Source organism: Podarcis bocagei (genome assembly GCF_964188305.1).
Source record: "Podarcis bocagei genome assembly, chromosome: 5".
Lineage (NCBI taxonomy): Eukaryota > Metazoa > Chordata > Lepidosauria > Squamata > Lacertidae > Podarcis > Podarcis bocagei.
In genome coordinates, this window is record NC_138129.1 from 39,420,449 (window position 1) to 39,441,048 (window position 20,600).

Genomic DNA, 20,600 nt, shown 5'->3' on the forward strand with positions numbered 1-20,600 from the left:
CTTCAATCCTATTCAAGCTCGCAGGTGAGTAAGTCCCAATGAACTCAAGTGGGTCCACTTTTGAGTAGATACATACACAATCATACTGCTCAGCAATAAATTGGATGGCATTGTAATGACTGCTTGATGAAACTTGTGCAAAACTGCAGATTATTATTATTATTATTAAAAAATGTGGTTTTGCACTAGCAGAAATCACTTACTCGCAACTAAAGGTAAAGGGACCCCTGACTGTTAGGTCCAGTTGTGATCGACTCTGGGGTTGCGGCGTTCATCTCACTTTACTGGCCAAGGGAGCCGGTGTACAGCTTCTGGGTCATGTGGCCAGCATGACTAAGCCACTTCTGGCGAACCACAGCAGCACATGGAAACACCATTTACCTTCCCGCCGGAGCAGTACCTATTTATCTACTTGCACTTTGACATGCTTTCAAACTGCTAGGTTGGCAGGAGCAGGGACCGAGCAATGGGAGCTTACCCCGTCGCGGGGATTCAAACCACCGACCTTCTGATCGGCAAGCCCTGGGCTCTGTGGTTTAGACCACAGCACCACCTGCGTCCCCTCGCAACTAGTTATTGCTAATCCATCCCTGCAACTCTCCATGTACTACAACTTCCTATGTCCTCTACAAAGATGCTTCTGATGGTAGGGGGACCTTCTGGAACAGCAAGGATATAGCAAGGAGTGATGCAGTAGACAGGGAGAAGTTGGCTTTGCATGAATAGAACCTGAGGACTTTCCAGGAGTTCAGCCTCACCTCACCTAAAGATGCCAGGGATGTACTGTAGGCAAAGCAATTAATTTCATTTAAAATAATTTAAACTTTCTTTTTTAAGCCTGCTGCTTGATTCACATGGGGTGGGATTATTTTTTTAAAAAAATACTTTAAAAGATTATTAATCCATTAATATAACTGTCTGTTTTTATACTAAACACTTATTGGTAATCCAAATGTCCAGGAAAATGGGTAGCAGCCTTTACCTAGTGAAAATATGCACAAGGCCTAAAGCCACACGCTAACTTTTCTCCATTAGTATTGCCTTCAAGGTGTCTGCTAAGGCACCAAATGTGAGGAAATGTTTGACTCTAAATAATGCTTTTGTCAAGCCTCTGAGAGCAAAATCTGAGGTAATTTTCCCAATTGGTGCATGTCTCATTTACAGTTATGGTCCTATCTGAAGGACAGAAGTCCTTTCAGAAGAAACAAAAAAGTCCTGGCACAACTCTTCTTGAAAAATGTTCCGATTTAGTGTTAATTACTCACCTTGAGGTAGTTAGAAAGTTGAATAATCTCCTGAAATTGAAATAAATGGATTTAAAGTTCTGCTTGAGTAGAACATGCAAGTATTAGCGTATGTCAAGGAAATTAAACAGGCACTATCAATCTGCAAGCCTCAAAATGAAGCTTGTTTTCTTGGCAAGGTAACTGATAGACCAAACATTCAGTGTGTTTAGGCTATGGATACTGGTGGGCATTGCAAAGTTAAGGGTACTTGATAAGAAGTATTCAAGGCAAAGCCTTCTATGATACAAAGACTATTGGGAAAGGCAGCTCTTCCCATCCTGGTGTGCTTCAGATGTTTTGGGCTACATCTCCCATCAGTCTGGTGCAAATTGTAGCCCAAAACATCTGGAGAGGAGGCTGATTTGAAGAATAATCCACAATTGGCTGCAGCACAGTGATATGACCTGCCCAGGTTTATCCAAGATGAAAGTCACTGCATGGCTCAGTGGCCTTTAACAATTGTATACCCTGCGACTGTTTTGAAGTCCCAGACAGGCAGCAGAAAATGAAAGTCTCATTATTTGTTTAAAAAGCTCACAAGGAAGGGATCTAGAGGTCATCCAGCTCAACCCCAACCCCATCAAAATATAATATAAGCTGTTTTCTTTGAGAAGTTTTCCAGAGCTTAGTCAGTATTTCCCCAAACCCAGTTTCAAATTGGTATGATGCTGCTGTGGTTGTTTTGCAATCCCAGGCAGGCAACAGAAAAGGAAAGTATTACTATAAGCTAAAGTGGAAACACATGTACAGGTTCGTTTGGGCAGCTTATAGTCTTTACCACCAAATATATTTTATCTCTAGGATCTGATGTGTGCTGCTACACAGAGTATATCAATCATTAATGTCTTAAAATAGGTTTCACATTTCTTGAATTCCATACCTTATCTAAAACTGCTGTTCCACAACTGAAAAAGAAAAAAAGGAGAAGACTATGTCAAAAGAGGATGTGCCACTATTGCAAAGAATGATGCCGTAGGAAAGAGGTAAATGATCAAAAGTGTCTAGTGAATAGTATAGGTAATCATCAAATGTGTCCATACAAAAACCAAACAATGTGCTTCCTTACTCTGTCTGTTGGCCTGAGCTTTTCTTTACTGTACTCGACTCATCTGTGGTTTGGGTACCTGTAAAAACACAAAATGAATAAATTCCATATAACTCCTTTCAAGAATGGAAAATTAAATATGATTGGACATATTTATTTTGCGTTTACGTATGCTGTTTATTTATGAAAGGAACAGCAGAGGGGGGAAATACTTCCATTCCAGAGTCTTTGAAATGGAAGCGTTTGCATCTTAATGGCAACATTTTAATCATGTTTATGGGAAATAAATCCCACTGTGTTCAGTGAGGCTTATTCCTACCTAAGTGGACATTTGAAGTCTTGCCATTATCTGAAAGAATGTCCAACCAGTTCAAGTGGAATCATGTAAAATTTAGAAATAAATTGCATACTAGTTTTTGCTAAACTGATTTCAAAGTTTGCAGAGTCTTACCTTTACAGGTTGTGTAAACTTTCACAGTGAACATGTTTTCGGGAGAGGAGTTCATGTTGCCATGTGCAAAAGTGTCAGTGAAGCTATGCTGCACAGATTTGGTATGAAGCTGAGAGGTACAGTTATCCCAAGACTCCTGAAACAAAGTAAGAACATGTCTCTCTTCAACATATTGGTCTCAAGCCACATTGAAATAGAGTTGGGTGGTATTAGTGCCAAATTACCTCTAAATTGCCCCAGTATCAGATTGTCTGCCCGTGGAAGGATGGGACGTAAAAAATAAAATAATTTGAGGAAATGAACCATTTAAGTGACAAAATAGCACTACTTTGCTATTAAACAAAACAAAAGACTGTTGTCATCACCAGTAATTGAAGCTTTCTGACTACAAGAACAAAAACTGACCCTGGAGTAATTTATGAAAGCTATTCAGGGGCTAATTTATTTATTTGAAATATTTGTTTTGATTCTTTTGTTTCCAAAACGTGAAAACAAACAAGAAGAACGGCAGAGCTACATCTTGTAAATACTAATAGGAAGTAGTATGTTTAACATAGATTCCTTCTTATGTAGTAAGCCCTGTGTGTAAGATCCACTGGCAACTTGGAAATTTCAGCCATCACCATATTATAGTTTGTACTTAAGTCTCTTTCCCATGATCTGAATAAAAGCTTTGATAAATAGCTGTTTGATTTGTGTATGAGGTAAAATCATACCACACTATATAAAAATAAAATATTTTAGCTTTGCCCTTAGCTAATTCAAGTTGGTAAGTCATTTCCCCCCCTGCCATGGCTATTTGAAACATTTATATGCCACCGTTTAGCCAAAGATTTCTAAGCAGTTTAACAAAAGATAAAACCAGAGGCTATTCATGACTAATCCCCCAGCCTTGATCAACAGGAAGTTATAAAACATCAGGAGCGGCCTCTGTTAGAACTTTGATACAGCTAACTCAGGTATGTCCACACTGATGGGCAATGGCTCTCCAGAAGGGTTCAAAAGAAGGGATATTCCCAGTCCTATCTGGAGCTGCTGGAAATTGAACCTGGGATTTCTACCACTGAGATACAAACGTTTCTCAAGGAAAATGGGCCACTGAAGTCACTGAGGCCACATTTGTATCATTCATTTAAAGCACTATTATACCACCTTAACAACCATGGCTTCACACAAAGAATCCTGTGAACAATAGTTTGCGATAGATGCTGAGAAAGACCTCCATCATCTCATGGAGCTACAATTCTCTGAGTTGTAACAATCAATCTCTTTTCACAGGGAATTATGGGAATTGTAGACCTGTGCGAGGAGAAAGTCCCATTGCCCTTATGTTCAGATATTACCTGGTTAGCAGGCAAAGATCTCAAATATGCTGATCTCTCCCCTAAATCTCCAGGTTTGTTCTCAGGAACCAGGGACATGTCTGTGCCAGGAGTCAAATGCATTTCCTTCCTTCCTGGCCCTTCCATTATTAAATTTCTTCTTCTGAGTATCACTTTTTCTCGGCGTCTTTGAAGTAGCTCCTTGGCTTCTTTGCTCTGGCATTTATCCGTGAGACGGCATGTGGTCCTGTTCCTCCTTCTGTGCAGGGTTTCTCGCTTTTCCTGCCGGCGTTCATATTTTTCTTCATAACTTTCATGCCTGGGGCCACGCCAGCCATGGGATTTGAAAATCTCTTTTATCATACTGATGGCACAAGACACGGCAGTGCAGAACACTTTCCAAATACACTTGAAAGTCACCTTCCTGGGGAAACCGTGAGAACAGAAGTTAGCAGGATGTTAGGCTGTGGGAGATTTCTGTATACAATAATACACACAATATATCTATGGAATAGGATGCAACTGACTCCAAAATGAAAACGTTTTTTCATAAAATCAAATATGCTTTCATGAGGGCAGGGTAACTAAATTCTGAGCTTCTGGAAGATGAAGCAAACTGTACTGTTCATATCATACTGCATATTGTGGAAATTTTACTGCTTCACTTGAGCAGGGTTATTTTAAAAGCTCCAGACCTTACTGTTCTCCTGTTATTCAAGTCTTTGGTGATTTCAACAACATGTGGGAAAATCCTAGAATAATATTTTAGAAGAGGATCATTCATCTAATTAACCTTCCCATTCACCTCCTCCCCCAAGTTTTATGCTGGACCAAAATGCAAATTCCATGGCTTTTTAAAAACGCATGTAATTTTTCATTTTTCCAATGAAACTAAAATTAATCTACTACTATAATACAAAAGAAATCCAAAGTAGTGCCCAATATTTTGAGTATTTTTTTTTATCTCCCTGAAGCTCTGTAAAGCTTTTGAACTAGGAAAATCACTGGTAAATGCACACAGATATCTGCAATAGATGCAATTTTTGAAAGTGGGTTTCTTCCTCCAGATGCTTTTTGCATTTCACCTTCTGCTTAGGTTTAAGGGCTGCAGAGAGTGTGCTTTGCAGATTGCTTGGGAGTCATCAAAGGAACATCTAGAGATGACAAATTCTGAGGGCAAAGCTCACTGTAACAATGAGCAGGCATGCCACTGTTCCTTTAAAAACCCCCGCCACCACTTACCTCCTGTAGTAGCTTTACTTTCTCTGTTCTCCACACTGTCCAAAGGCTGTTGGATTAGGGATGCCATGTTCTATTGCTTAATGCTACACAGTTAAATATATTTATGTTCACTTTGAAGAAGGCTTACAAACTAAAGCCCGAAAACTGCAGCTAAAGGCAGTTTTCTGTGTATATCAGACTTAATCCAAGTTACATAGGCAGGTTGTGCCAGAATTCAGACAGAAGAATGAATGCCTTTGTTTTGGCATTACCTTGTTACCCTGTGCCTATATAAAGAGTGAGTTGTTAACCTCCTCCTTCCCTCATTAAAATCTTGACGGCTCATATGTTACAAGTATGTACGTAATTTGTCCTAAGAGTCAACTATATGAAAGGATTCGGATCTTTGCTTTTCCATCAGAAATAGAAAACAGGGTAGTGGGGGTGGGGGAAAGAGAACCCAACAAACTTCAAAAAAACCCTTATCCATCCTTTAAGCCAGTGGGATAATCCCTGTGCATATTCTAAGAATGGTGGCTGAAAGGAGGATCACGTGAGCATGTTAGGCATTCAGGAAAGAAGGTTAGAACAGGATTGGCCTTACACTACAATTTAGTGGCTAGCAGAGCTTTATTTCTGTCCATACCCTCCCCAGTTTAACTGTTATCTAGCTGCAACAGTAAAAGGGACGTGGGTAGTGCTGTGCGTTAAACCACAGAGCCTAGGACTTGCTGATCAGAAGGTCGGCGGTTCAAATCCCCACGACAGGGTGAGCTCCCATTGCTCGGTCCCTGCTCCTGCCAACCTAGCAGTTCGAAAGCACATCAAACTGCAAGTAGATAAATAGGTACCGCTCCAGCGGGAAGGTAAAGGGCATTTCCGTGCGCTGCTCTGGTTCGCCAGAAGCAGGTTAGTCATGCTGGCCACATGACCTGGAAGCTGCCTTGGCCAGTAAAGTGAGATGAGCGCCACAACCCCAGAGTCGGACACGACTAGATCTAATGGTCAGAGGTCCCCTTTACCTAGCTGCAACAGTACGCTTGACCATGAGGACTAGGAAGCTGGAACTGGTTTAAAATGCAACAGCCAGGATTTTAAGTGGAATTGCTTGCTGGGAGCGTAACTTGACAGTTTTGAGAAATGCGCACTGGTAGCCAGTTCACTTCCAAGCCCAATTCAAGGTGCTGCTTTTGATGCTTACAGCCCTTCAAGCTTTAGGCCCCAGGTACTTTAAGGACTGTCTAGTCTCATATCTACCTACCTGTCTCAGTTTTGCAATACTAAGCCTAGCTTGGTTAGCAGCATAGCAGAAAGTAACAATGTGGGCGTGGGAGAAGAAAACCAAGAGTAAAAGTGGACCAATGTCTGGAACCCGAGATGAAGAAGGAACCATAAACAGGGAAACAGGAGCAAAGGGCTCAAAAAGTTTATTGCAGAAGGTTCTGCAGATTCCAAGTATCATTACTCACAGGTTCAGTGTGTGTTTTGTATGATCTGGTCCAATTCTTCCTGCAACCTACCTCTTTCTTGGAGTCTTGATTTCCGGGCTTGACCAATGTGGAGGAAGTTTTCCGTGAACTGCAGAGGCTTCACCTACTGGGAATTAAACACATGGCAATCAAGGTGACTGTTGATTTATTTTGATAATTGGAACAGTTATATTACTTACAGCTCAGCAGCTTGCCAAGGGCAGGGAAACACTCGCAACAGATGCTTTGTGTTGAAGTTTGAAGAAGGCAAGCAGAAACCAGGATGTATGGCTGTGGTTGCATACTTTGGAACCATCTTCACAGTGATGCTCAATTAATACCAACATTATTATCCTTTGGCACTGAGAGAAAATCTTTTTATTCTTCCCGACTTTTAGACTATCTATTGGATCTGGCTTTTACACTGCTTTAAACTGCTGCTCTTGCTGTTTTGGGCTGTATTTTATTTTGTACTGATGTTTTATTGTGTTATTGAAGGGTGATACAGAGGGATTGATTGTTAAATCACTCTGGAAACTATATGTGAGGGGAATAGGTTTCTTAAAACCTCTTAGCAACCTTAAAAACTACAGTTCCCAACATTCTTTTGCGAGATGTTCTGAATAAGGCCAGGACCCAAAGAACTATGAAGCTAGCTTTTGTAAGCCCAAGGGTTTACAGAACTTGCTTTTTTCAAGCAGCTGTCGCATGTAAAACTGCTTTTAAAACTGAGGGGTGTTTCAAAAGCAGTTCGTGAGAGATAAGGGAGGGGATCATCAGTTCAATGAAAAGTTAAAAGTCTTTTTAAAAAATCCATTAGTATAGTGTAATGGCTCCTTTGTGAACTTAAGTCACTCTTTGGATTCTGAGCTAACATGCCCAGACTTCCAGAAGTAATGACCAACACTTTCTGGCTGCAACAGCTATTCTTCATACAATGGAAAGTAAATACTCATGCTCTTTGATTTATAAGATATATATATATATATATATATATATATATATATATATATATGCAGGTTTTGGTGTCTTCGGGTGTCTTCCCGTGTAAGAGTTGGGGTGTCTAGGCGACGTTTCGACGAGGTCTCACTCGTCATCTTCAGGCTGGTGCTTTCGGCTTCTTGTTACTAGAACAGAGCTCTGTTCTAGTAACAAGAAGCCGAAAGCACCAGCCTGAAGATGACGAGTGAGACCTCGTCGAAACGTCGCCTAGACACCCCAACTCTTACACGGGAAGACACCCGAAGACACCAAAACCTGCATTCCTGTACCCGTGAAAATCTACGAAAGCATATATATATATATATATATATATCTTACAAAGATATATATCTTCATAATGTACCACAAAAATCAAATGCATGAACTACTGCCAATGTATTGGAAACAATCGTAGCCCCCCCCCCCCCCGCAAATACCATATGGGGTTGTGATTCCAATTGGAGTGGGGGGGAGAGCTAAATCCTTCTGTCCATGCCATGGTCCTGCTCCAGCTTAGCCCCACCCCAAGGTATTAGTTAAAAACATAAAACTAGCCAAACTCTGTAACTAACATCACCTGTAGCTTGGCTCTTACAGAGAAAGGCAAAAACGCAATGTTCTCACACAAGCCAGGTACTCAATTATAAGTACACATCAAATGTTTGTATTGAAATTCAGGTTATTATCCTTATTTTAAAAATAATCAACTTAAAAATAACCACTTTTTAATATATATATATATATATCTAGAGATAAACACAAACCCTACCTACAGCCTCACCACACTGCAATAAAATAAGCACTGTTACCTCTTTGATGCACAGCTGGAAGATGTGTAAGGGAATGTAATTGGTGTCCATTGCACTCAGCTGCTTAAAAAGTCACCCCTCTCCCAGCTGATGCCTTTATCTCTGGCTGCAGCATTTTGACCTGACTACTCTGCAATGTCCTCTACCCAAGTCTGTGCTCTGGGCCTGCAGCTTACTAGGCTGTAGGACTCCTAGGCCTGCTCCACCAGGAGAGCGTCTCTTTAGGTCAAAATCCCCATCACAGACAGGTGGGAGTCTGTCCCCTTGGCAGATGAAGCGATTCTCACCTCACTTCCAAAGTGGAGGTAACCCCTAAAATAAACACAAAGCAGAATGAAGGTAGGATGTAGGGGGCTTAAAAATGGGCTGTACCATTCCAAGTTGCTAGTGAATTCCCTCCTGTTTAAAAAAATGTTACTGGGGCTTGCTTTTCTATTTTTTATGAATGCCATTTTTTAAAAAAAATTATAAGCAGTTTTGCTTACGGCCTTAAATAAGTTGCTTGGTGACCTTTGGTGTGTTTTACAAGCAATCGACAATTTACAATAGTGCTGAAAATGATGATAATGTGGGAATGGGATTAAAAAAAATGGGACAGTCCCCACAGTCTGAAATGGTACAGTCCACTCTGCCAACCCCATTATTTCGTTTATATCCTGCCTTTTCATATTTAATGCCTAGGGCTATAATACTATATTTGGGGGCAAATATCTTCCACACTCAGTGTAGGGGTGGAGCATGTGCATTGACAATTTGTTTAAAACATTTCTATACAGTTTAAAAATTATCAGTTTACCGTAGCGAACAAATATAAAAAAACAGCAGCAAAAAGAAATTACCCCAGAAAAAGAATCATCTTGTTTTCAATGTGTTAGGCCGTGCTCCCCCCCCCCAAAAAAAAATGTTTAGGGGTACTCTCATTTTCCTACTCATATTGAAATACTACCCCTCAATGAGGTCAAACGTAGATTCACAAAACGTTTAGGGGTATGCAAAATGCCCCCCCCCCAGGAAAATGCACTGGTGTGAGGTGAACATTATTTTAGGGGGTTCCTTCTATCTTGAATTGGCTTTTTGGTTGTGATGATGATTGCTAGCATTCCTAGGTCAGGAGCACCCCAGTACCTGAGATTTCAGGGCCCAACCCTGAGACCTGGAGGCGGCCCCTGATGGTGTCATAAGGGTGAGCCCTGGAGATGGAGATTAATTGGGAGAAGGGAGCGGAGGTGGGCTGACACCTCAGAGCAGCAATGTTGTCATTTTCAGCCAGGCCCCTGCCAGGTTGAATATTATTATTATTATTATTAGTAGTAGTAGTAGTAGTAGTAGTACTCTTGCGCTCCACCTGGAGACTCTTCAGGTCAGACTTGATTGTCTAGCTACCCTAGTGACTGCACACATAGCAATTACAAAGCTAATAAAAAAACCCACTTGTGGATATAAAATACCTCAGATAATCTACAACATTACACGATATAGCTTTATAGGCTAAAAATCAAACAAAAGCCCAAATGAGCAGAGGACTTTGCAAGCTTAAGAGCAGCACCATCTTTTCTTAAAGGCAGATTTTCCCCCCCCTAAGAGAAAGACAACTTCAAAAATACTTTATCCACCTTTTTGAAACAACACCATTAGCCCACATATATATATAGACTTGCAGTTTCAGAACGTATGAATCATCTGCTTCCCTTAACATGCAACCGGGAAGTAGAGACAAAGTGCTGCAGCAATGTGTGGAGAGATAGGTTGTGTCACACCATAGCAGCACAACTGGTTAATGGCTGGGTGAAGTAAGAGCAGTTGCAGTGTGTGGCAGAGCTAGCCACAGGCCTCTCTGCTGCTGCACTTCAGGCATACTGTGCTTTATTTAGCAGATGTTTTAAGAAACTGACAAATTTCCTAGCGTTAAGCACTTGGTAAATTGCCCATCTTCATTGCTTCGTTGCTTGCCATCCAAAGGTCATCTCAAATACAGCCGCATCACGTGGCTAATAAGTATGGTAAATGTATTATTAGTAAGTATCCCATTTACCTGAATGGATAATTTATTAGAAATTATTTGGTATGTATTCCACATTTGTATCTAAAATGCAGGTTGGTCTCTGTTATTTTTGTTTTCATTCATTGTATGTAATGTATTTAATTTTATTATTAGCTGATGAAGATTCATCTTTGAAACAGTTGACTTAATCTGGAAACACTGTTCTGCTTGTTTGCTGTTCATTATTGAATTATACATACCCAGCACTACAATACTGTTGGACAATATCTGTTGAAAGGCAATCTGCCTGCGTCGTGGTGTTCCCTGACAGCAATTGATTACGTTGACTATTTCTTGTTTATGGATTTATATATACATTATATAATGATGTTTATGATTTGTAAATTTTGGGTTATATTCTAACTACTACTAAAAATACATTTACCATACTTATTAGCTGTGTGTTGTGGCTGTATTTGAGCAGATTATTCTGTATTGCAACACAGGGGTTTTGTTTTAGTCCAAAGGTCAGTGCATATTGGATGCTAGGCACAGCTGTATACCCACTGAAGATCCAGGGCCAAACTACACTTTGAGAATGGATTTCCTGAGGCATGGATTTTCTCTTTTAAAACCCCCCAGTCTCTTCTCCTCTAATAGGACTGGAGAAATAATGTTGGGGAAGTAGTTTTTTTTGTAAACCTTCCCTCCCACTGTTTCCCAACCTCAGCTGCTCCCTCCTCAAGCTGCTGTTTTCTCTACTGGGGAAAAAAATAGAGGCACCCACAGTGCATGCTGGAATGTGTACTTTGCTTAACTAATATTATTCAAAGCAAGCTTCACTCTGGATTTAGAAGAGACATGATTGCTGCCCACCAAAGAAGACAGCTGCCACACATTTCGCATACTGGATCCAATATCCCAGACCCTCCAAGTGTCCCTATTTTCCAGGGACGTCCCTGATTTAGAGAAGCCATCCTGGTAGGATGTCCCTATTTTCATTGGTGAAATGTTGGAGGGTATGGAATTATCTGACCCCCAAGCCTTCTGAAGGCAATCCTGTATAGGGAAGGATTTTTTTTACTGTTTTTTATTATGTTTTTATATATGTTGGAAGCTGCCCAGAGTGGCTGGGAGAACCCAGTAAGATGTGTGGCATATAAATAGTAAAATAATCATTAAGAAATGGGACGTCCCTATTTTCATTGGAGAAAGGTTGGAGGGTATGTTATTCAGGCCACTTCTGGCAGGAACCAGTGAAATTAGAAAAATTCTATGATGCTTGTATGTGTGATTATGCATGTGTGATCTCAAAAAGCAAAGGCGCTCCTCCCTGTTATGTATCTCCTGTTTTGATGTGCAATGCAATCTCTTTTTAAAAATAAGTATATGGTTGACTTCATTTTCAGTCTTTCTCTTGTGAAAGTATTTCCTTCTTAGATGGGAATAGTCTCTTAAAAACAATTGAAAGAGTTAACAGAAAGGGTGGATAATTTATACATGACTTGAAACATTCATGTAGCCAACCACAGAAATGCAGGCTCACAGGATGACTTTCAAATGAATCATCTTTCTCAAAGTATGAGAGAAGTACAACAGTTTTTGCATTTAGTGCTTACGGAGACAGACAGACAGACAGACAGACAGATAGATAGATGCTTTTTTAATGTCCCTTTTGAATAACTTCAGAAACATGGCAGATAGTTAGGTCCTGAGTAGGTACCAAGCACATATTAAGTGGTTGGATAGCTCACCAGTCTAAACCCATCTTCAGTCCTTTAGTACCTGACTGTTATCTCACATTTCATGACAACCTGAAATTATCAGGATCAGTATTGCTGGAATGATCTAAAAGGAAGACTGTAATGCAGAAGAAGTGCCCTCCAGATATTATTAGACTCCAACTCCCACCATGCCCTGCCAGCATGGCCAGTGTTCACAGATGATGGGAGTTTTAGTACAGAAGTATCTGGAGGGCATTACTTTGGCTAGACTTGCTGAGGGCTATGGTGTTCGTGCACAGAACCCTACTGGCTACCTTAGAATCATAGAGTTGGAATAGACCACAAGGGCCATCGAGTCCAACCCCCTGCCAAGCAGGAAACACCATCAGAGCACTCCTGACATATGGTTGTCAAGCCTCTGCTTAAAGACCTCCAAAGAAGGAGACTCCACCACACTCCTTGGCAGCAAATTCCACTATTGAACAGCTCTTACTGTCAGGAAGTTCTTCCTAATGTTTAGGTGGAATCTTCTTTCTTGTAGTTTGGATCCATTGCTCCATGTCCACTTCTCTGGAGCAGCAGAAAACAACCTTTCTCCCTCCTCTATGTGACATCCTTTTATATATTTGAACATGGCTATCATATCACCCCTTAACCTCCTCTTCTCCAGGCTAAACATGCCCAGCTCCCTTAGCCGTTCCTCATAAGGCATCGTTTCCAGGCCTTTGACCATTTTGGTTGCCCTCCTCTGGACACGTTCCAGTTTGTCAGTGTCCTTCTTGAACTGTGGTGCCCAGAACTGGACACAGTACTCCAGGTGAGGTCTGACCAGAGCAGAATATAGTGGCACTATTACTTCCCTTGATCTAGATGCTATACTCCTATTGATGCAGCCCAGAATTGCATTGGCTTTGCTGTAGCGCAAAGCTTTCTAAACTTTTCATGTTGGCAACACACTTTTTAAACGTGCATAATTTCGTGACATGGTAATTCAGTTTTACTAGCAAACCGGAAGTTAAACTGACCCCTTTCCAGCCCCAGGAGAAGTGCGGGGAGCGTTTGTGCGACACACCTACACACTGCAGCCAACACACTAATGTGTCGTAACACACAGTTTGGAAAGCTCAGCTGTAGTGTAAACTCTATCCAGTATCAGTCCCTATTTCCCAGTTTAGCACTGCAGGAAATCTGCCTCTAGTGCAGTGAGAAACTGGAGGCAGATTGCACCTAGCAAAATTCATCGTGCTTGGAACTCCAATCTCCATAGGGTTTGTACCAAAACGTTTGCTGCTTATTGCTAGTCCAATGAGATAACATGAAGAATACCAAGATTAGTGAAAAAAGATTGTATCAAAGAGCCGCAATATGGTTTGCCTTTTTAATTTTTATTTGGTAGGATTCCTTTTACTTGTATTCTTCATAGCCTTTTTGTCAAAAACCATTCAGGAATTTGTTCTTCATTTTCAACTCTTTCTCCCACTCACAGCCTGAGCACCTATCTTCTTCCCATACTGGACCTTATAAAGGTAAATGGGTTAATACTACTACTAATAATAATAATTTATACCCTGCCCATCTGGCTGGGTTTCCCCAGCCACTCTGGGCGGCTCCCAACAGAATATTTAAAAAACAATGTATACAGACAGGGTTAAGTGGAAAGTCAAGTCATATGTTTGCGATTAAACTTCCTTCATAGGATTTATATCCTAAAAAACAGGATAGAAATAATTATAGGATATAATAAAGTATTAATTTAAATAACAGAAAGCTGCAAAAGCTGAACAAGTATCTGTCCTTGCTGGCTAGCTTCTTATCCACAACTCTGTTGTTATGACACGAGGCAGCCAATTGGTGGGAACTGCAATACGTGTTCCATAAGTTGTTCATTAATTGCCACCACATTTGATGTTCACAAATGATTAGATAAAATGGTATAAATAAGCAATTCAGGTTTCGTCTCCCTGCCACTAAAATTTAATTGTTCATTTTTCTGCACGCACACACAATATATTCACATTTGCATTTGCCACATGGTTGTTAGACAGGCTGTCCTCTTTCTACAAAATTCTGTCTGAATTTAATTCCATTTACTTTCTAGTATTGCAACACTGTACCAAAGCTCCTGCTTGAGGGCATACAGTAAATAGGTTTGTTTTGCAATTTCCTTGCTTTTTTCTTGCATTCAGACTTTCTTTGCACATCTTGTCTTGGCACATTTTATGAGCCAAATACCAGGGCTGGACCAAGACATTTTGCTGTTTGAGGCAAAGTACAGGGTGTCCTTCCCTGAGCATTCCAAGCCTAGAAGCTTGGCAGCTAAATCTTTATTCAGCTTGGGTGATGGGACAGTGTCCTGCACAACATGTGAGGCAGCAAGTCGGTTCAGAGAGGCAAAGGCATGCTATGTAGCAAACACAGCTCTGTCCTCCAACAGAGGGGAATGGCCAGGCTTGTCTTAGCAGGAACAACCAAGGGCTGCTGCTGCCGTCCCCCAGTATCTGCTACCTGAGGCAGGTGCATCTCATTTCCTATTGGTAGGGGTGGCCCTGCAAAATTCTCAGGTGAGATATCCTGAATGAGATATGTTACATTATTATTATTAACATTATCATCATCGTTAAATTAAATTTGTATACCACCCTATACCAGCAGGTCTAGTTATTTAGCTGACACATTATTTCATCCTCATTCTCTTTTACTGGTTCCATGCCACCTTTTCCCTCCTCTGTTTTCTGCCACGTCCAGTTTAGATTGAGAGGCAGCATGAAAAGCTGCTATTTCTGCTTGCTTGAAGAAATAATGAAAGCTGTGTGCCATAAGTGTTTAACTGTCATAAAGGGGGGCGGGAGGGAGAGAAAAGTATGGCGATCACCACCTCACTCCCTCTTAATGCCCACCACCACTGCAGTCATAGTTTGTTTGGTTTTTCCTGCGAGTTCCTTTTAAAAAGTGGAAGGTTCACACATATAATGTAATTTTATACTAAACATAACCAGTTCTTTATTTTCAAAAATCAATCCATTTCAAAGTCTAAAACTAGACAATATTTTAAACGAGGATTTTGAAGCCCATTCAGCCTGGCATATGAATTAATTCTGTACCCCAAAAAACTTATGCAACAGGTTTCCCCCCCCCCCCGCCCCACAGAGAGCTTAGGAACTACCTACCTTCTCCAGGTGCCATTACTTTATTTTGTAGCTGCTTGGAAAAAAACTTAGATTAAAACCAGACTATGAAGATGAGAAGTGCTCTCTTTATTTAACCCACAAAACTGGGCACACTGCTGAGGCCTTTTAATCACATTATTGGTTTCCTTCTTCCAGTCTTGGCCGAAGTATTTGCCTCGGATGAACACAGATGCCCTTTATCTTTCCCTTGCAGGCATGGTTGCATACACACCAGTTTAATCAGGGGAAGTAATGCCTGCTCATGTTATGGCTGCACGTTGTCAATTGTGTTGTCAGAGGCTCAAAAGCAAAACATTCCTTTTTGTAGATTGCGTTTGCTTTCTATAATCCACAAACGAAAATGGAAGGTCATCACGAACAAGGGAAGTCCTTACCTTTGCTTTTCCATGGTGGGCCTGAGTGAACTCGACAAGATCCGAGAAGCCTGGCTCTTCACTTGCCGAGGCACAAGCGAGAAGATGCCCGTTTAGCTAACAAGTACTAACATGATGCAACTGTCATTTTCATTTGGACGGCTTCACTTTGCTGCTCCGTTAAAAAAAGCAAAAAACAAAACAAAACAGGAACTATAAGCCACAACACTTTACCCTAGTTCCTCTCTTTCTCTGTCTCTCATTCTGGCTTACTCTGATATGACAAGGGAGGAGACAGGAAGCCCACAACTCTGCAAGCAGGTTCATGGTATAATAGTTTGACCTCATTGTGGTTGGGCAGTCAATGTATTTCTTTCACTATCGTTGGGACTGCAGCAACAGTTCTTTGCTGAATTTCTGTTATCAGTTTTGGCGCCTTGAGCCTGTACTTCGTTCCAAGGGACTGTGGTTTGCACCCCGGGACCGAGTCAACCATGATATAATGGCATCAGCCATGATACCTTTTGGATTATGAACTCCTTGACTTGAGAAGAAATTAACGTTCATCCATTCTCAAGCATTGTGACAGTCAAGCTTTTAAGGTGGCAGTAGAATAGTGGTTTCTTTTGTGAGCTTTCAACCAGGAAGTCCTCCATCATTCTGACTTCTGCCAACAATTCGATTTTTTTTTTTTAAGTGCTCTTAGACTAGTCAGTGTGGTCCATTGCCCCCACCCTGTATCTATAATACTATGAGCAATTTAAAACACACTATAAACTTCCAACTTAGGCTGCAATAGTGTTCACACTTTCCTGGGTGTGAGCTGCATTTAATACAGCAGGATTTACTTCTTCCTCTTCCTCTACAGGTTGTTGGCAACACTGAAGATGGTGTCTGTGTTATGCCAAATTCTAGCTTGTTTGTTTGTTTAAATATTTATCCCACCTTTACTTACAAACACTCCCACAATTGCTAATGCTAAAAAGAACAGTAATGAAATCAAGACAACAACAAAAAAATTAAATTTAAAAAACCCAGATGAAATATAAATCACGACCATTGGTGCAAAATTTGAAGCCATAGCAGCAGATTAAAACCAATCTTAGTTAATATTTTGTATAAAGGCTTGGGGAAATAAATAGGCCTTTGGTGCTGAAAGGATATAATGCTTTGTGAACTGTCCCAAGGAAAGTCAATAACTAGGATGTCACAATTGAGAGAAAAAAATAGCACAGACAACTGTTTTAGTAGATATTATTTTAATGTATGCCCTTAGTTAGAAGGCACTTTCCTTGGTGTACAATCCTACAGTAGGAGGTTGTGAGAAGTTGTAGGACAAGCATCTCACAGTCACAGAAGAGCCCAGTTCCCTCCATTGCATAATCCCATCAGTTTAATTGAAAAATTACTTGGGGACTGATTTGCAAGTTCACACCAACCAGTTCACTATTTAAAGCATTATTCACCCGATGGATCCCATTATGTTACCTGTCATTCTTCCTTCTATAAAAACACAATACTGATACTGAAAGAGAGGGTGAAGTCTACTGAAAACAAAGTCTAAGTCCAGTCATGAACATTGGAAAACGAACTCTAGAGGCAGGGCTTAGAAATGGCTGGCAAAAGTGGCAAACAAACAAGGTGATAACATTAGTCTTGTAGTAGTGTAAATATTAGTACTATAAAATTTGGGGTGCTCTAAAGTGAAGTGAGTCTTGATTTGACAGCATAAATAGGTGATATGGGAGTAGGAATGGGTGAAGATGTTAATCTGGTTTCTCTTGGCTTCTAATTTCCAGTTTTCAGCTCAGTTCTTTACACTTCCAAGTCAATTTGCATTTTTTCAAAATAAGTCCTCATGAAAATTCATCAACATTTTGTGTGAATTTTGCTTAATATAGGGCTTATCCACGCTTACCCTTTGCCCTGCTCTTTTCAGGCACAGGTCCGCACTTAAAAGCTCTGTCTCTGAGCAGAGTTTTAGCTAGGAATGCTCCAGAACAAACAAACAAAACAACTTCTGCTAATATAATGCAATTTTGTACAGTGGTACCACGGGTTACATATGCTTAAAGTTACATATGCTTCAGGTTACAGACTCCGCTAACCCAGAAATATTACCTCAGGTTAAGAACTTTGCCTCAGGATGAGAACAGAAATCGTGCAGCGGCAGCACAGCAGCAACAGGAGGCCCCATTAGCTAAAGTGGTGCTTCAGGTTAAGAACAGTTTCAGGTTAAGAGCAGACTTCCGGAACAAATTAAGTACGGTATTTTTCGCCCTATAGGACGCACTTTTCCCCCTCCAAAAATGAAGGGGAAATGTGTGTGCGTCCTATGGGGCGAATGCAGGCTTTCGCTGAAGCTTGGAGAGCGAGAGGGGTCGGTGCGCACCGACCCCTCTCGCTCTCCAGGCTTCAGGAAGCTCTGCGCAACCCTCGGGAGACCGGCTCCGAGGGTTGCGCAGAGCTGCCTGCAGTCCCGGGATCAGCGCAGCTCTGCGCGGCCACCGGGAGCGGGGCGCGAAGTCCCGCCCCGCTCCGGATGGCCGTGCAGAGCTGCCTGCAGTCCCGGGATCAGCGCAGCTCTGCGTGGCCACCGGGAGCAGGGCACGAAGTCCCGCCCCGCTCCGGATGGCCGCGCAGAGCTGCCTGCAGTCCCGGGATCAGTGCAGCTCTGCGCGGCCACCGGGAGCGGGGCGCGAAGTCCCGCCCCCCCTCCCGATGGCCGCGCAGAACTGCCTGCAGTCCCGGGATCAGCGCAGCTCTGCGCGGCCATCGGGAGCGGGGCGCGAAGTCCCGCCCAGCTCCGGATGGCCGCGCAGAGCTGCCTGTAGTCCCCGGCTCAGCGCAGCTCTGCGCGGCCACCGGGAGCGGGGCGCGAAGTCCCGCCCCGCTCCAGATGGCCGTGCAGAGCTGCCTGCAGTCCCGGGATCAGCGCACTTCTCCCCATAGCCAGCCCCACAAGCTCGGGGGACAGCGGGGAGGCAGAGCGCGCCTTCCCGTTGTCCCCCGACCTGGTTCTTCCAGCCCCGCACCTGGGGGGGAAATAAATTTTTTTTCTTTATTTCCCCCCAAAAAAACTAGGTGCGTCCTATGGGCCGGAGCGTCCTATGGGGCGCAAAATACGGTACTTAACCAGAGGTACCACTGTATCTTCTTTTCACCAATAGATGTATTGTTATTCACACTTTACCCTACTACGTGCATTTTTGTACACATTACTTAGCTGAAGAACTGCACCACAAAATTTGGAAAGTGTGAATTTTGAAGCATGGTTGTGTTTTAGTTTGCAAATGGTTTCAGGGAGTGAGAATCGGGTAAGTTTGGCCGATCAAGTTTCTCCTCCATGCCTGTACAGCAGACAGGAGATTTTCCCAAGTTGCCACCAAACTGAGATTTTATTTGCTTTGATGGTGTCAGAAGGCAACGTATGCCTCTGACCTCACCAATAGGACAAATCATAGTTGTACAGCTTCAAACTTGCATTGATTTTACTGTGCCGGGGGACAACAGAACAAACCCTTTCATTTTCTAGGCCTTCCCTTCTTCTTTAAAATCCTTCACATTTTGCCATGAACCCATGCATCAATCCCTTTTGCACTGATTCATCTGGCTCTGTGTTCATCTGGGTTCAAATAGCAAGCTTTGCCCAACAATTTGTCTTCATTTCTCCACAGGCTCAGTTGGAGAAGCTTAAAATAATTTTGTTTCCTGATGAGGAAAGCTTTCAGGCTGCAAGTCTAACAATTTGCCTAAGCTAAGCCTTTGATACAATAAAATGAGAAGAGCTGTGTTTTCAGTACAGCTCATTTCTCATGCTGAGCTTTTAGGAGAAATGTGACAGAACAAAAACTGCTGGATGCCTAATATTTCTGGGAATCAGAAAACTATGCTCTTTCCCCTTATGGTTCCTGGACCTCACAGTGAGGGTTACAATCTTTCTGAATGAGAGATAATCAAAGCGAAAACACCTTGAAATTAGGGGTAAATTAAGCAGCATTGCATTTTCTATTCAAATATAATCAAGTAATACTTTAAGGAGCAATGTCAGTCTTTGAATGAAATATTGGTCATTCAGGGGACAGGAACCGGGAGTCCATAGGAGTTACTTCATTTGAATCTCTGAATAGGAAGCCTATTTGCTGGGACAAGAATACTCTGAAATAAGGTGCATTTCCTAATAATGATATTTACTCTCTGGAGAGGAGAGGATAGCTTGAGATCAAGATGCCACGTGGCTATTTAACAACGGTTAGAGATAAATCTAGACAAAGATAAATCATAGTAACATCAGGAACATTGCCAACCTAATGAACAGTGGCTAAAACAAGTAGGGCTCAAATACAGGAATCCTTACTGGGAGGGCATTCCAGAGTGGTGGGGGCTGTGGGACAATAGAATATTTTCTCATATTTACAGTTAGGTTTTCCTGAATAATGCTAAACTGTGGTGTAACTTGCTTCCCCCCCTTCAAATAAACCACCAACAAGATTATATAACAGTAGTTTTAAAAGTAGACAATTCTTACACAGAAGCAATATATTAAAGCACAGCATGGTTTCAAGAGCTGCCATGCCCTAGTTTCAGCTCGCTGGCATGTGTTCAGATCAATGTGGTGCTGGTGAATCTAATCCACCAGATGGGGGAGCCATTGGATGCACAAAAAAACATTGCTTAAAAGGCCATAAATACAAAACCATCCCTTAATAAAATCAGTAGCATAATATGTATGTTATAACTTTAAAGATCAGGTTTTAAAAATGAAATAAT

At 41.7% G+C, this 20,600-nt stretch overlaps 1 protein-coding gene and 2 long non-coding RNA genes across 7 annotated transcripts in view; 2 read left to right on the plus strand and 1 right to left on the minus strand.

Moving 5' to 3' along the window:
* The window catches only part of TRAF3IP3 (TRAF3 interacting protein 3), a 39,390-nt gene extending 23,403 nt beyond the window's left edge, over window positions 1-15,987 (minus strand). For 2 of the 5 annotated variants that reach the window (XR_014008424.1, XM_081195196.1), the window contains exons 1-7: window positions 15,457-15,658; window positions 6,846-6,921; window positions 4,126-4,528; window positions 2,783-2,918; window positions 2,353-2,410; window positions 2,167-2,191; window positions 1,266-1,295 (exon numbers count right to left, since the gene is read on the minus strand). Coding sequence is in view for 4 of the 5 variants with exons in the window: in XM_081195196.1 (XP_081051322.1) it covers window positions 1,266-1,295; window positions 2,167-2,191; window positions 2,353-2,410; window positions 2,783-2,918; window positions 4,126-4,528; window positions 6,846-6,921; window positions 15,457-15,472 (744 nt within the window). In the remaining variant the exon portion in view is untranslated. Of the gene's footprint in view, window positions 1-1,265; window positions 1,296-2,166; window positions 2,192-2,352; window positions 2,411-2,782; window positions 2,919-4,125; window positions 4,529-6,845; window positions 6,922-8,584; window positions 8,886-15,456; window positions 15,659-15,851 lie in introns of those variants that run through there. The other 3 variants (XM_081195195.1, XM_081195194.1, XM_081195193.1) reach the window with 3 other exon arrangements.
* Window positions 1-19,334, plus strand: part of LOC308587548 — a 72,093-nt gene extending 52,759 nt beyond the window's left edge. The window contains exon 2 of the long non-coding RNA XR_014008435.1: window positions 18,972-19,334. This is a non-coding gene — a long non-coding RNA (uncharacterized lncRNA). The remainder of the gene's footprint in view (window positions 1-18,971) is intronic.
* LOC308587556 lies at window positions 8,794-13,806 on the plus strand. The gene is made up of 3 exons (XR_014008446.1): window positions 8,794-8,889; window positions 9,691-9,767; window positions 13,776-13,806. It is a non-coding gene; the product is annotated as an uncharacterized lncRNA (long non-coding RNA).
* Window positions 19,335-20,600: the final 1,266 nt, after the last annotated feature.